The sequence below is a fragment of the Protomyctophum bolini genome (assembly GCF_963924005.1).
Source record: "Protomyctophum bolini genome assembly, chromosome: 1".
Taxonomy (NCBI): Eukaryota; Metazoa; Chordata; class Actinopteri; order Myctophiformes; family Myctophidae; genus Protomyctophum; species Protomyctophum bolini.
Genome location: NC_137862.1, coordinates 51,505,892 through 51,517,645, shown reverse-complemented (window position 1 = coordinate 51,517,645; position 11,754 = coordinate 51,505,892). Strand labels below are relative to the sequence as shown.

The window sequence follows — 11,754 nt, the reverse complement described above, 5'->3', positions numbered from 1 at the left end:
CAACACAACCGGTATGGAAAATGACAGTGTCCTGTGATGGATCTGAATCTTCACTGAGGGAGTGTGGAACAAAGACGTCTGATACTTCCAAAATGGTCCTGGAGGTATTCTGTTCAGGTAACACTAACAATCACTTCAGCAATGACTGTAATCTGTACTGTTCATTTAATTGGTCGGTCGGTCGGTCGGTCGGTCGGTCTGTCGGTCTGTCGGTCTGTCTGTCTGTCTGTCTGTCTGTCTGTCTGTCTGTCTGTCTGTCTGTCTGTCTGTGTATTTGTTGAAACTCATGTCCGTATCTGTTATGCACAGTGGTGGACAGTAGCAAAGTATGTTTACTTGTATTGAGTACTATTACTTAAGTACTATTTTTGTATACTTTTACTCCACTACATTTCAAAGACATCTCTAGGAAGGGAAATGTTTAACCACTTAAATGCACTTTCAAATACAGTGAACATGTTCCGATGTGACACATTGTGAGCTTGTAGATCTGCTACCTTCACTATCCTATCCTACTATAATAAGGAAACCGGTCAGTCAGGCAGTCACTCCTGTCTGTTCACAGTGAACGCCACAACACACACACACACACACACACATGCTGCAAACTTAGGGGGGCTTTAATTTACGGCCCGAGTCCAACATATGTTTCATGAGCAGGAGGGCGCTTTGGGATATCATCCTCATAGCACTAGCACGTAACTTAATACAGCACGCCGGTCAGTTGACTTAACTCACAAAAACACATTTATCATCCTGTTTAACCTTCAAATAAAAATCATCTGACAATGCAAACAACGACACGTTCGTACTGCATGTATGCACGTTCTGGCGCGTGGCTATATGGAAAGCTCACTCCTCCGTTCTTCACTTGACGTGTAGATTTATGAACGAACTTGACCACTGAATGTACCGCTATTGTTGACGGCTGCTGTCTTGTGTTAAAAGCATTTTAACAGTTTTAAATTGAGTGACTGGCTGTAGGCTATTTATGTAATCACGGGTAACAGGGCTTACAATGGGTCCCTAATTTGACGGGTGGGGCGGGTCTGGTTTGTATTCTGATATAATCGCTGGTGACTGGACGGTCTATGGACCGTGCAGGGCACGGGTTGTCAAAATTGGAGCCCATTCACTGGGGGTCTGCGACAACCTGCCTCACAGAAGTGATATTTATTTCATCTTAGACTGTGCCCATCAAAAGCTGATTTCCCACTGCATGGTTACTGCTTTGCCTAGCTGATAACAGATCAATATCCTCCTGTAACAATGTCATACTTCGTTCACGCCTTCATTCTATTCAAATGATTCTCATTAATGTTCTTGATTAAAATGATCTCTCTCTCTCTCTCTCTCTCTCTCTCTCTCTTTCTCTCTCTGTCCCTCTCTCTCCAGAGTCTGTGAGGTTGGTGAATGGGACCAGTGTGTGTTCAGGCAGAGTGGAGGTGCAGTCTAACCAGTCGTGGGTCTCAGTGTGTGAAGATGACTTTGACCAGCAGGATGCAGAGGTGGTCTGTAGGGAGCTTGACTGCGGTCCTCCTTCAGTCCTCCAGGGGGCGCTCTATGGAGAAGTGAACGCTTCGATGTGGACCACAGAGTTCCTGTGTCAAGGCAACGAGTCTGTTCTCCTGGACTGTAGAAGGTCAGACTCAACTAGAAACACCACCTGCTCACCTGACAAGACTGTTGGACTCACCTGCTCAGGTAATAATAAAAATCACAACCGTGTGTAAGTGAGGGGCGCTCTTATCATCATACATCATCACATTCCGGCCAATTACAATTTGCGTCCTCACATTTGTCCTCAATGTTTGTGTTTACACACTTTTGTCCTCAATGTTTGGGTTTACACACTTTTGTCTCTGTTTGTGTAAACACTGAAAGCTGGACATAGCTGGACAAAAATAGGACAAAGGTTACATGCTTTACAAACCAAAATCTTATTTGAAAAATCACACCCATGTGAAGTGAGGGGCACATCAGCATGACGTAAAATTTGACACATTGTCTATTTGCTCAGACACTATGACACGACTATGGACACAGACACAGGGAGGGGCTAGAATCAGTTAAAACAGAAAATAAACACAAGGATGTGGTTTCGATAGCCTGACATAACAATCTACACTCTTTGTTAGGATTTTTTTGTAAGGAAAAGTAATAGTACTTTGTTTAACTGTACTTACGGTATTCTCACTTGTCTCTGTACAGGGCCTGATGATGTTAGGTTGGTGGGAGGAAGCAGTAACTGTACTGGTGGACTGGAGATCAAACACCAGAGAAAATGGAGACGAGGGGTTGATGAGTCGACTGTCTGGAACCTGAAGGCAGCATCTGTAGTGTGTCGGCAGCTAGACTGTGGATCTGCTCTGTCGACACAAAGTCGTTTTGTTGGTCGTACTGATGTATGGTCGATTAGATCTTCCTGTGATGGTACTGAGTCTTCACTGAGGGAGTGTGGAGCAATGAGCTCTGACACGGACTCTCCCTTCAAACTGGAAGTGATCTGTTCAGGTAACACAAACAATACTTCAACAATAACAGTAATCTGTACAGTCTGCTATTAAATTGATCTGGCTTGTCTGTCTGTCTGTCCCCATACGTCTGTCCATCCGTTGATTCATGTCTATCTGTGTGCGTGCGTGTGTGTGTGTTATGTATTTGCTGTATTACCGTGTTGTTCTTGCTTACTGTAAATCGCTCTGGATTAATTGAACCCAATTAAACTATTTTACAAATGAAAAACCTACGTTTCTATGTCAGTGGTTCTCAAACTATTTCAGGACCCCCAGAACAATTAGAATGTATGTGGCTGGCATATCTGAAAATATGTTGTTCCAGGGACCCCCCAGAAGCGAACATATGAAATGAAAACGTTTGCTCTGAAATAATTTAAATACAAAGATTTGCACACGTTTTCACGATAAAAAAATAAGCAGATCTACAAGCTAGTGCTGCGCTTTTCAATAACTAAAGTATAACACAATGCTTAAAACACCAAAGGGGTTCCCGTCCTGAATGGGTTAAGAGCGTCTGCTAAATGCCTACATTATAAATCGTGTGTGTGTGTGTGTGTGTGTGTGTGTGTGTGTGTGTGTGTTTGTGTGTGTGTGTGTGTGTGTGTGTGTGTGTGTGTGTGTGTGTGTGTGTGTGTGTGCGTGTGCGTGCGTGCGTGTGTGTGTGTCATGTTTTCATCTGTTGTAGCCTACCTTTAATGAATGAAAATGTTGAACACACTTTGTCTCTCTCTCTCCAGAGTCAGTGAGGTTGGTGAATGGGACCAGTGTGTGTTCAGGCAGAGTGGAGGTGCAGTCTAACCAGTCGTGGGTCTCAGTGTGTGAAGATGACTTTGACCAGCAGGATGCAGAGGTGGTCTGTAGGGAGCTTGACTGTGGGCCTCCTTCAGTCCTCCAGGGGGCGCTCTATGGAGAAGGGAACACTTCGATGTGGACCAAAGAGTTCCAGTGTGAAGGCAACGAGTCTGTTCTCCTGGACTGTAGAACCTCAGACTCAACTAGAAACACCACCTGCTCACCTGACAAGACTGTTGGACTCACCTGCTCAGGTAATCGGGGACGTGCAGAGGGACCAGGAGAGCCAGGGCTGTGGCCTGATTATTTTCTTTTTTACTACCCAGATTTAGAGGAATATCTCATTTTAAATGAACACTAGGATCTAGAACAAATTGTAACCAGTGCAATGATGCAGTAAAGCAATATATACTCAAACAAAAAGAATACTTAAATACATTAATGAAACGAACAACATCAAATAGAATAGAACAGATACCAGGTCACTTTCCTATATCAGCTGAATCTCATCACGATTGCAAATGCTTTCCCCACACTGAAAGTACAAAAACTATCATTTAATTGGCATGACCACGATGGGCCGCAGAGACATGAAGCAGGGGCCGCACGCGGCCCGCGGGTTGAGTAACGCTGGTGTACAGTATGTGTTAAAATGTGGACACACCCACCTGACCCATCTCCTCTGCCTCCTCCTCCTATGACAGCAGCGTATCATTTCAATAACTTTAATTAGCATTATTTTCAACATGCGTGTGATTTGCTTTAAATGGTAAATGGTGCTTTTATCCAGAGTGCTTTACATAGATTGTGCATTACATTCACCCATTCACACACACATTCACACACCGATGGCAGAGTTAAGGTCCCCACACACCGAGCGCGTTTCTCAGATTTTTAGCTGCGTTTCTATCGATTTTCCGAAAAACGCGGCCGGTGTGCAACCACCTTTAGTGTCTAACCTACTTAGAACCTACACTAACTCTGGGGGAACCCGGCATCGAACCGGCTACTCTACCGGCCACTCTACCCCTGACCCACTGCCCCTTTACTTACTCTGATTTAGGTTGACAGATATTTTTGGAACGTACCGGTGGTGCTTTCTGTGTCCCCTGCAGGACAGACTGTGTGTAAGACTCGGCCACAATTTTCACAAACTTATCCAGTAACCTATATGATCCGAATACGAGTATGTGTAGCATCTTTTGTGTCGATTACTTAAAATGAAAGTAATGCATTTTCTAATTTTGTTTTTGTTTTTACTGCTTACTTTCGTCTCTGTACAGATGTCAGGTTGGTGGAAGGAACCAGTAACTGTGCTGGAAAACTTGAGATGAAACTCCATGATGAGTGGAGAACAGTGCATGCATCTGACTGGACCCTGCAGTCATCATCTGTAGTGTGTAGACAGCTAGCCTGTGGTTCTGCTGTTTCATCACTAAGACTGGTTGGTTCTGCAAAACAACCTGTATGGTGGATAACATCTCCCTGTGTTGGCTCTGAGTCTTCACTGAAGGACTGTGGAACAAATGCGTCTTATACTTCAGCCCACAGACTGGAGGTGATCTGTTCAGGTAACACCTGTTCAGGTGTCTGTCTGTCTGTCTGTCTGTCACACAGAACACACACCTCCCTTGCCACTGAGGGCTACACGTTCTTTAGTTGTATTAACCTAAAGTACAAAATAAAGTACCACCAACAAAATGCTCACATATTAATAGGTTACCGAGTCCTGACTGTCCATTACAGAGACATGTTAGGAATTATGAATACACAAAAGTTAGTTATTACATTTAGACAACTCCTTATTTGTGCGCGGTGATGTTGGAAAATGGATTCTTGAATGATCTCAACTAAGATCCCCACTCTTAAAAAAATTGCATTTCAGAGATGAGCGGAGCAGTCCTGGAAAAGTGTAATGTTCTATGATTAAAATGATCTCTCTCTCTCTCTCTCTCTCCAGAGTCTGTGAGGTTGGTGAATGGGACCAGTGTGTGTTCAGGCAGAGTGGAGGTGCAGTCTAACCAGTCGTGGGTCTCAGTGTGTGAAGATGACTTTGACCAGCAGGATGCAGAGGTGGTCTGTAGGGATCTTGGCTGTGGGGCTCCTTCAGTCCTCCAGGGGGCGCTCTATGGAGAAGTGAACGCTTCGATGTGGACCAAAGAGTTCCAGTGTGAAGGCAACGAGTCTGCTCTCCTGGACTGTAGAACCTCAGACTCAACTAGAAACACCACCTGCTCACCTGACAAGACTGTTGGACTCGCCTGCTCAGGTAATAATAATCATAACTAGAAAAGAACATTTCACATAATGTGACTGGTTTGTGGTCACCTGCAGCCTGGCATCATTCACTTCCCTGTGCAGTGAGTGGAATGTACTCTAGCTGCAGACACTGTCATGTCTGTGATTACTTTGATTCTGATGGGATGAGAAATCACATCCAATATAAGCACATGGTTGTGAATCACCAAGGTGGTAAAACAGGAGCTATTTGGCTATTACCTTGTACTTCCTGCTGCCACCGTAGTCCAATTGAATTGTGGAATTGGTTGAATTGAAGAAGTAATCCAGCACCGCACCACAAGGCACCGCAAATATGTTATGCTTAGGGCACCCAAATGGCCAGCAGCGGCCCTGATTACCTCTATAGTAATGTCATCAAGGGAGACTTGTCCAATATTTCACATGTCATCCTGATTGGCTAAGATTGACCTCTACTATATTGTCAGTGGAGTCCTGTGCTCAGATGAGCACATATTTCTAGTTTAAAACATGAAAATGACATTGCTAGCCTGAGATAAAACAGTAAAATACCAACTATACTTGTAATTCGCATTCCTAATTAACAATGAAAGTAATAGTAGTTTATTTTCTTTTTTGCCACTGTACAGAGCCTGGTGACGTCATGTTGGAGGGAGGAACCAGTAACTGTTCTGGTATCCTGAAGGTGAAACACCAGGAAGAGTGGAGACCGGCGGGTTCTATTTATGAATGGAACCTGAAGTCATCATCTGTAGTGTGTAGACAACTGAACTGTGGCTCTGCTGTTTCGACACAAAGGAGGTCTGATGCAACCGTTGAACCTGTGTGGAAGATTCCATGTGTTGGATCTCAATTTTCACTGAGGGAGTGTGGAGCAAAGGAGTCTCATAATTCCACTGAGAGACTGGAGGTGTTCTGTTCGGGTAAAACACATAAACAGTGACCTCCACTTCACCTCCACAACTCTGCGTGTGTGCGTGCATGCACATGCGTGTTTAATAAGATACATGTACATTGACACCCCCCTTCTCTCCCTCCTCCCCCCCTATCTCTCTCTCTCTCTCTCTCTCTCTCTCTCTCTCTCTCTCTCCAGATTCTGTGAGGTTGGTGAATGGGACCAGTGTGTGTTCAGGCAGAGTGGAGGTGAAATCTAACCAGTCGTGGGTCTCAGTGTGTGAAGATGACTTTGACCAGCAGGATGCAGAGGTGGTCTGTAGGGATCTTGGCTGCGGGGCTCCTTCAGTCCTCCAGGGGGCGCTCTATGGAGGCCTGAACGCTTCGATGTGGACCAAAGAGTTCCAGTGTGAAGGCAACGAGTCTGCTCTCCTGGACTGTAGAACCTCAGACTCAACTAGAAACACCACCTGCTCACCTGACAAGACTGTTGGACTCACCTGCTCAGGTATAATCTAATCATTTTAGTAATGTCCTCAAAATATGAGGAGGGAAAATTACCATCTATGCCGCCAAACTTTGAGGACGGAATTGCAGCAAAATTAACCATGTATGGCGCCGACATTGGCGATGTGGTTGGCCGTTGTGATTGGCTGGAAGCTGTGCCGATATTCCCATTATGTGCTGTGATTGGCTGAGCATGGCATAACGGGTGTGATATTCCGTGCTCAAACTTTGAGTTTTGAGTTTGACGTTTGGTCATTTCCGTTACAAGAAGTCACCCGTTTGCCGTCTTGGGAGTGACAGCTCACCATGTGTTAGTGTTAGACAGTGTTAGGAAAGTATGCTTTTCTGTATTTGGTTTTATGGGTCCCTCTTGAAAATGAGATGCTGCATCTCAAGAGGCTGTCCCTTCAATAAAAATCTGAAATCTGAATAGATCCCCACCATCTGTTAACAGAACGGGTGCATGCTTTTGGTTAGACATACCATTGGTCTGATATCTCAAACCCTCACCCTCACCCTAACCTCCCACGGGGCAGCACACCTAGTAAGTAGCCTTGCCGAGCCATGAGGCCCATAGGGCAGGAGCTTAACTCCTGTTTCTGTAGCGTGAGGCAGCTTGATGTACACCCCCTGGACATGACGCTAGTGTGTCACAGGGACTTACCCCCTAATCCAACCCTTGATGCTGAGTGTCAAGCAGGGAGGCATTGGGTCCCATTTTCACAGTCTTTGGTATGACCCGGCCGGGGATTGAACCCCGGCCTCCCAGTTTCAGGGCGGACACTCTAACCACAAGGCCACTGAGCTGGTGCAGCACACCTAAACCTAACCTTAACCCTCTCCCAACCCTTAACGCCCCCCTCACCAACTTTAATCCGGTCGTCTTAACGCACCCCTCACCAACCTTAACCAATGCTATGTCTAACCAAAGTATGCGTCCCAACAGAACACCACCATCCATTAACATGGAGTGGGAGAACTGAACACTTTCGGCTCACAAGGCATGTCTGCTCTAAATGGTTTGTAACGGTCTTGTCTCTGTACAGAGCCTGATGACGTCAGGCTGGTGGGAGGAAGCAGTAACTGCAGCGGTGTACTGGAGATGCAACACCAGGGAGACTGGAGAGCCGTGGATGGTCAGTCCGACTGGAACCTGAAGTCATCCTCTGTCGTGTGTAGGCAGATGGACTGTGGCTCTGACGTTTCAACACAAAGGAGTCCTGCTTCAACGGTTCAACCTGTGTGGTGGATCACAGCTGACTGTGTTGGAACCGAGGCTTCACTGAGGGAGTGTGGAATGACACTGTCTGAGAATTCCACTGTCACATTGGAGGTGATCTGTTCAGGTAACACAAACAGTGACGTCCGTCTACTTGCCTACTCACTTAACCTTTACCTATCTACAGCATAGAAACAGGATGTTTCTTTTTCTGAATGAATTTAAAATAACTTTTTTGCATCGTCTAATTTCAGCAAAAGCCATACAATATGTTGGATCTCTAATCTTGGTTCCATCTCATTGGCTACTCTATACTGTAAATGTAAATATCTGCTGTACTATAATTCAATCACTCGTGTCTTGTTGTTACAGATCTTCTGTTTAAGCCAAACATCAGCGTCTTCCCCACTCTAAACGGGGTTTCTGAGGGCCAGCTGCAGGGGCATCACGTGTCTCTAAACGGGGTTTCTGAGGGCCAGCAGCAGGGGCAGCAGGTGTTGGAAGGTTCCAACTTCAGCATCAGCTGCTCCATCCTGCCACAGTACCCAGACGGCTCCTTCCACCTCACCTTCACTGGAGCCAACAGCACACACAACCACACCCAGCCAGCTGTCAATCACTCTGCCAACTTCTTGTTCTTCGAAGCAGGCCCCGGCCACCAAGGGAATTACAGCTGTGCTTATCACGTCGACGTTGTTATAAATCACACCAACGTGTTTTCTCACAATGTCTCCTCTGAGAGCGACATCCTCTCTCTCACCGTCACAGGTAACCTGAATGAAATTACCTTTAAACCATTCTGGGTGGGAACCCCTTTTGGTGTTTTAAGCGTTAATGTTATACTTTAGCTGTTGAAAAATAGCAGACCTACAAGCTTGTAGCGCGTCACCGAGTGCCACGCTACGAGTTTGCAGGTCTGCTATTTTTGATGAATCTTGAAAATGTGGCTCAATTCTTTGAATATATATTCTTTCAGAGTGAATGTTTTTAACTCTGGTGGCAGGGGGAGGGGGGGTCCTTGACATGAAAAAGGCTGAGCACCACTGACATAGAAACACAGGTTTTTCAGAAAACTGATTTAGGCCTCAGGTCTAAATGGGTACAATATGAATCTCCGGGCATGATTCAATCAAACATGAAGGTTTATCAAATGTTCTTACATGATTTGATGATGTTTTATTTTTCACAGTCCCTCCTACAGTCCCTCCTACAGTCCCTCCTACAGTCCCTCTGACACCTGAGGACGACAGCATCAGAGTTGCAGTCACTGTGGTGGTGCTGCTGTTGGTGCTGCTGGTACCCATCCATGCCCTCTATTGTCTCTGGAAGGTAATACATCTTTACACAACACAAGACTGGAATGTGTATAAATGACAGTTAAACCAGAGTTAGGAGAGAGATAGGAGGGTTTTCAGCCAGATGTGATTCAGTGACTTAACGTTGGGTGTTTCTGTGTTTCTCCAGGCCAGCAGAAGACATAATGCAGGAGTGTGGGACACTGCGACAGTTCATTATAATGTCGGAAATGAGAACATTGATATCGAGAATTATAATGTTGTTGGTTCTGATTCTGAAACTGGCCTCGAGTATGAAGTGATAGATGAACAAGTAGTTGTTGAATCTGGCCCCATTGAAGAGGCAGAAGACTCAGACTATGAAGAGATAGATCAACAAGTAGTTGTTGAAGCTGCTGGACCCAGTGAGGAGACAGAATACCACCAGTATGAAGAGATAGATCAACAAGGAGTTGTTGAAGCTGGACCCAGTGCTGAGACAGGAGTCCAGGCCCCATAGACACTTGAGACGCTCGGGTGGCACAGTAAAGTAGCTGTGCCCACCATTGCGGAGTCTAGGGGGGTTCGAATCCACCTCATCTGGCTTTGTCGAGCATCTACACAAACACATTTGGCCCATGTTCGGGGTAGAGAAGCCGGGCGGGGAGGGTGATATATATATATAGTCACTGCACATAATCCTAAGTAGTAGTAAGATAAGATGAAGGCTCTACATCCTCCCGGTATGATCTCCAGGTGAGGTGACAATGTACAGAAATGTGTGTGGGGGGCAAAAAAAGGGCAAAAAAAGAAAAGAAAACAAGATTGACAGGAACAGACAGACAGAAGTACTGTACTTTACCTGATGTTTGTGGTTGTAAATAGAAATTGGGGATAAAAAGGGGCAAAAAATAAAAAAAGAAAGAAAGAAAAAAATGATTGACAGGAACAGACAGACAGAAGAACAAGTACTGTACTTTACCTGGTGTTTGTGGTTGTAAATAGAAATAATTCCTCCCAGTCCACACAGACCATAGCTAAACGAGGACAGACAGAAGATGTGATTTTGAAACGAAAGCCTTGTTGTGTTTTTATTTAGCTTGTTATGGGGGCATGGTTAAATCAATTTATTTAGTGTCACGGTCAGTCATCCATGCTGGCGCTGTATAATACTACAAATATTAGCCGTCCCAAACGTCAGGCTCAACCGCCGCCTATGCAGGCAGTGACGCATCCAGTCAGGATGCTCTCTGTGGTTCCTCTGTAGAAGATTATGGAACCGTGCCCCGAGAATTAATATTCCAAGGAGGCAACAGCAACATGTAAATAGTTTTTTAATAATTAAAATTGTCAACTTGATGAAGGGCGATAGTCAGTGGTTGCTATACAATTGTTACTGTCACGCCTTGCTCCTCTGCCTTTGTATTTGAGCATTAACTTAGGTCCAAACTACTGGACTAATATTATGTGGCTTGACCTTAATGGTTATGTGGTTGTTTTATGTTCAGTACTTTGCCATGTCTTGTTCTGTTTGGTTTTCTGTTACCCGGTTGGTTTTGTGTATCTTATTTTGTAGTATGGTCCCTAGTGTTTCCTGTCTGCCTAGTTACTGTTCCCTACCTTGTGATGTGTCAGTGTTTTCACCTGTGTCCTCTTTGTCCTGTTAGCCTATCCTGTGTTTGATTGTATTTTGAGTTCACCTGTGCCTAGTTAGTCTTTGTCTATTTATATACCCCAGTTTGTTCAGTCCCTTGTCAGATCGTCATTTCATGTCAGAGTGTCAGTGTCTGTGTACATGTTTTGCCTGCCCCATCATGTTATGGGAAGTTTAACTTTATTGTTTAATAAACATCCTGAACCGTGAATCCTGCCTTTTGGTCGTACTGCTTTTGGGTCCTCTGTTCGCACCCTGACAGTTACTTTTACATATTTTACGCGATTAGGGTATTAATATGAATAATCTTGCATTGTCATTCAAGCTAATGTGTAGTCCCTCCATTTTATGATATGTGTTTTGTTTATATATTTTTTTTACAGAACAGTGTTATTATGAGCAGTAAGCCATAGTGTAAATAGGAGGTTATTGTTCCTTTGCATAGGCTCAACTTAGATAGCATTTTATGTAGACATACAGTAGCACTCTATAGTGTATGCGCATAGCTTCATTATATAGATATTCCACTATTAGGTTGTTTGCTTACGTATGATTCATGATAACAATTTTTATGTATGTGATATATTACCATGTTTTTGTTCTTTTTCTTTAAGATTTAAAGATTTTTTTTAAATC

The 11,754-nt window shown here is 44.5% G+C and overlaps 1 protein-coding gene across 1 annotated transcript; it reads left to right on the top strand.

Moving 5' to 3' along the window:
- Nucleotides 1–6,213: 6,213 nt before the first annotated feature.
- LOC308320728 (uncharacterized protein) lies at nucleotides 6,214–10,104 on the top strand (the record flags this gene model as incomplete). The annotated part of the gene is made up of 6 exons (XM_080771377.1): nucleotides 6,214–6,272; nucleotides 6,369–6,493; nucleotides 8,018–8,317; nucleotides 8,563–8,958; nucleotides 9,380–9,519; nucleotides 9,655–10,104. The coding sequence occupies 6 exons, from the start codon at nucleotides 6,214–6,216 to the stop codon at nucleotides 9,982–9,984; spliced, it is 1,350 nt and encodes a 449-aa protein (XP_080627503.1). The 3' UTR covers nucleotides 9,985–10,104.
- Nucleotides 10,105–11,754: the final 1,650 nt, after the last annotated feature.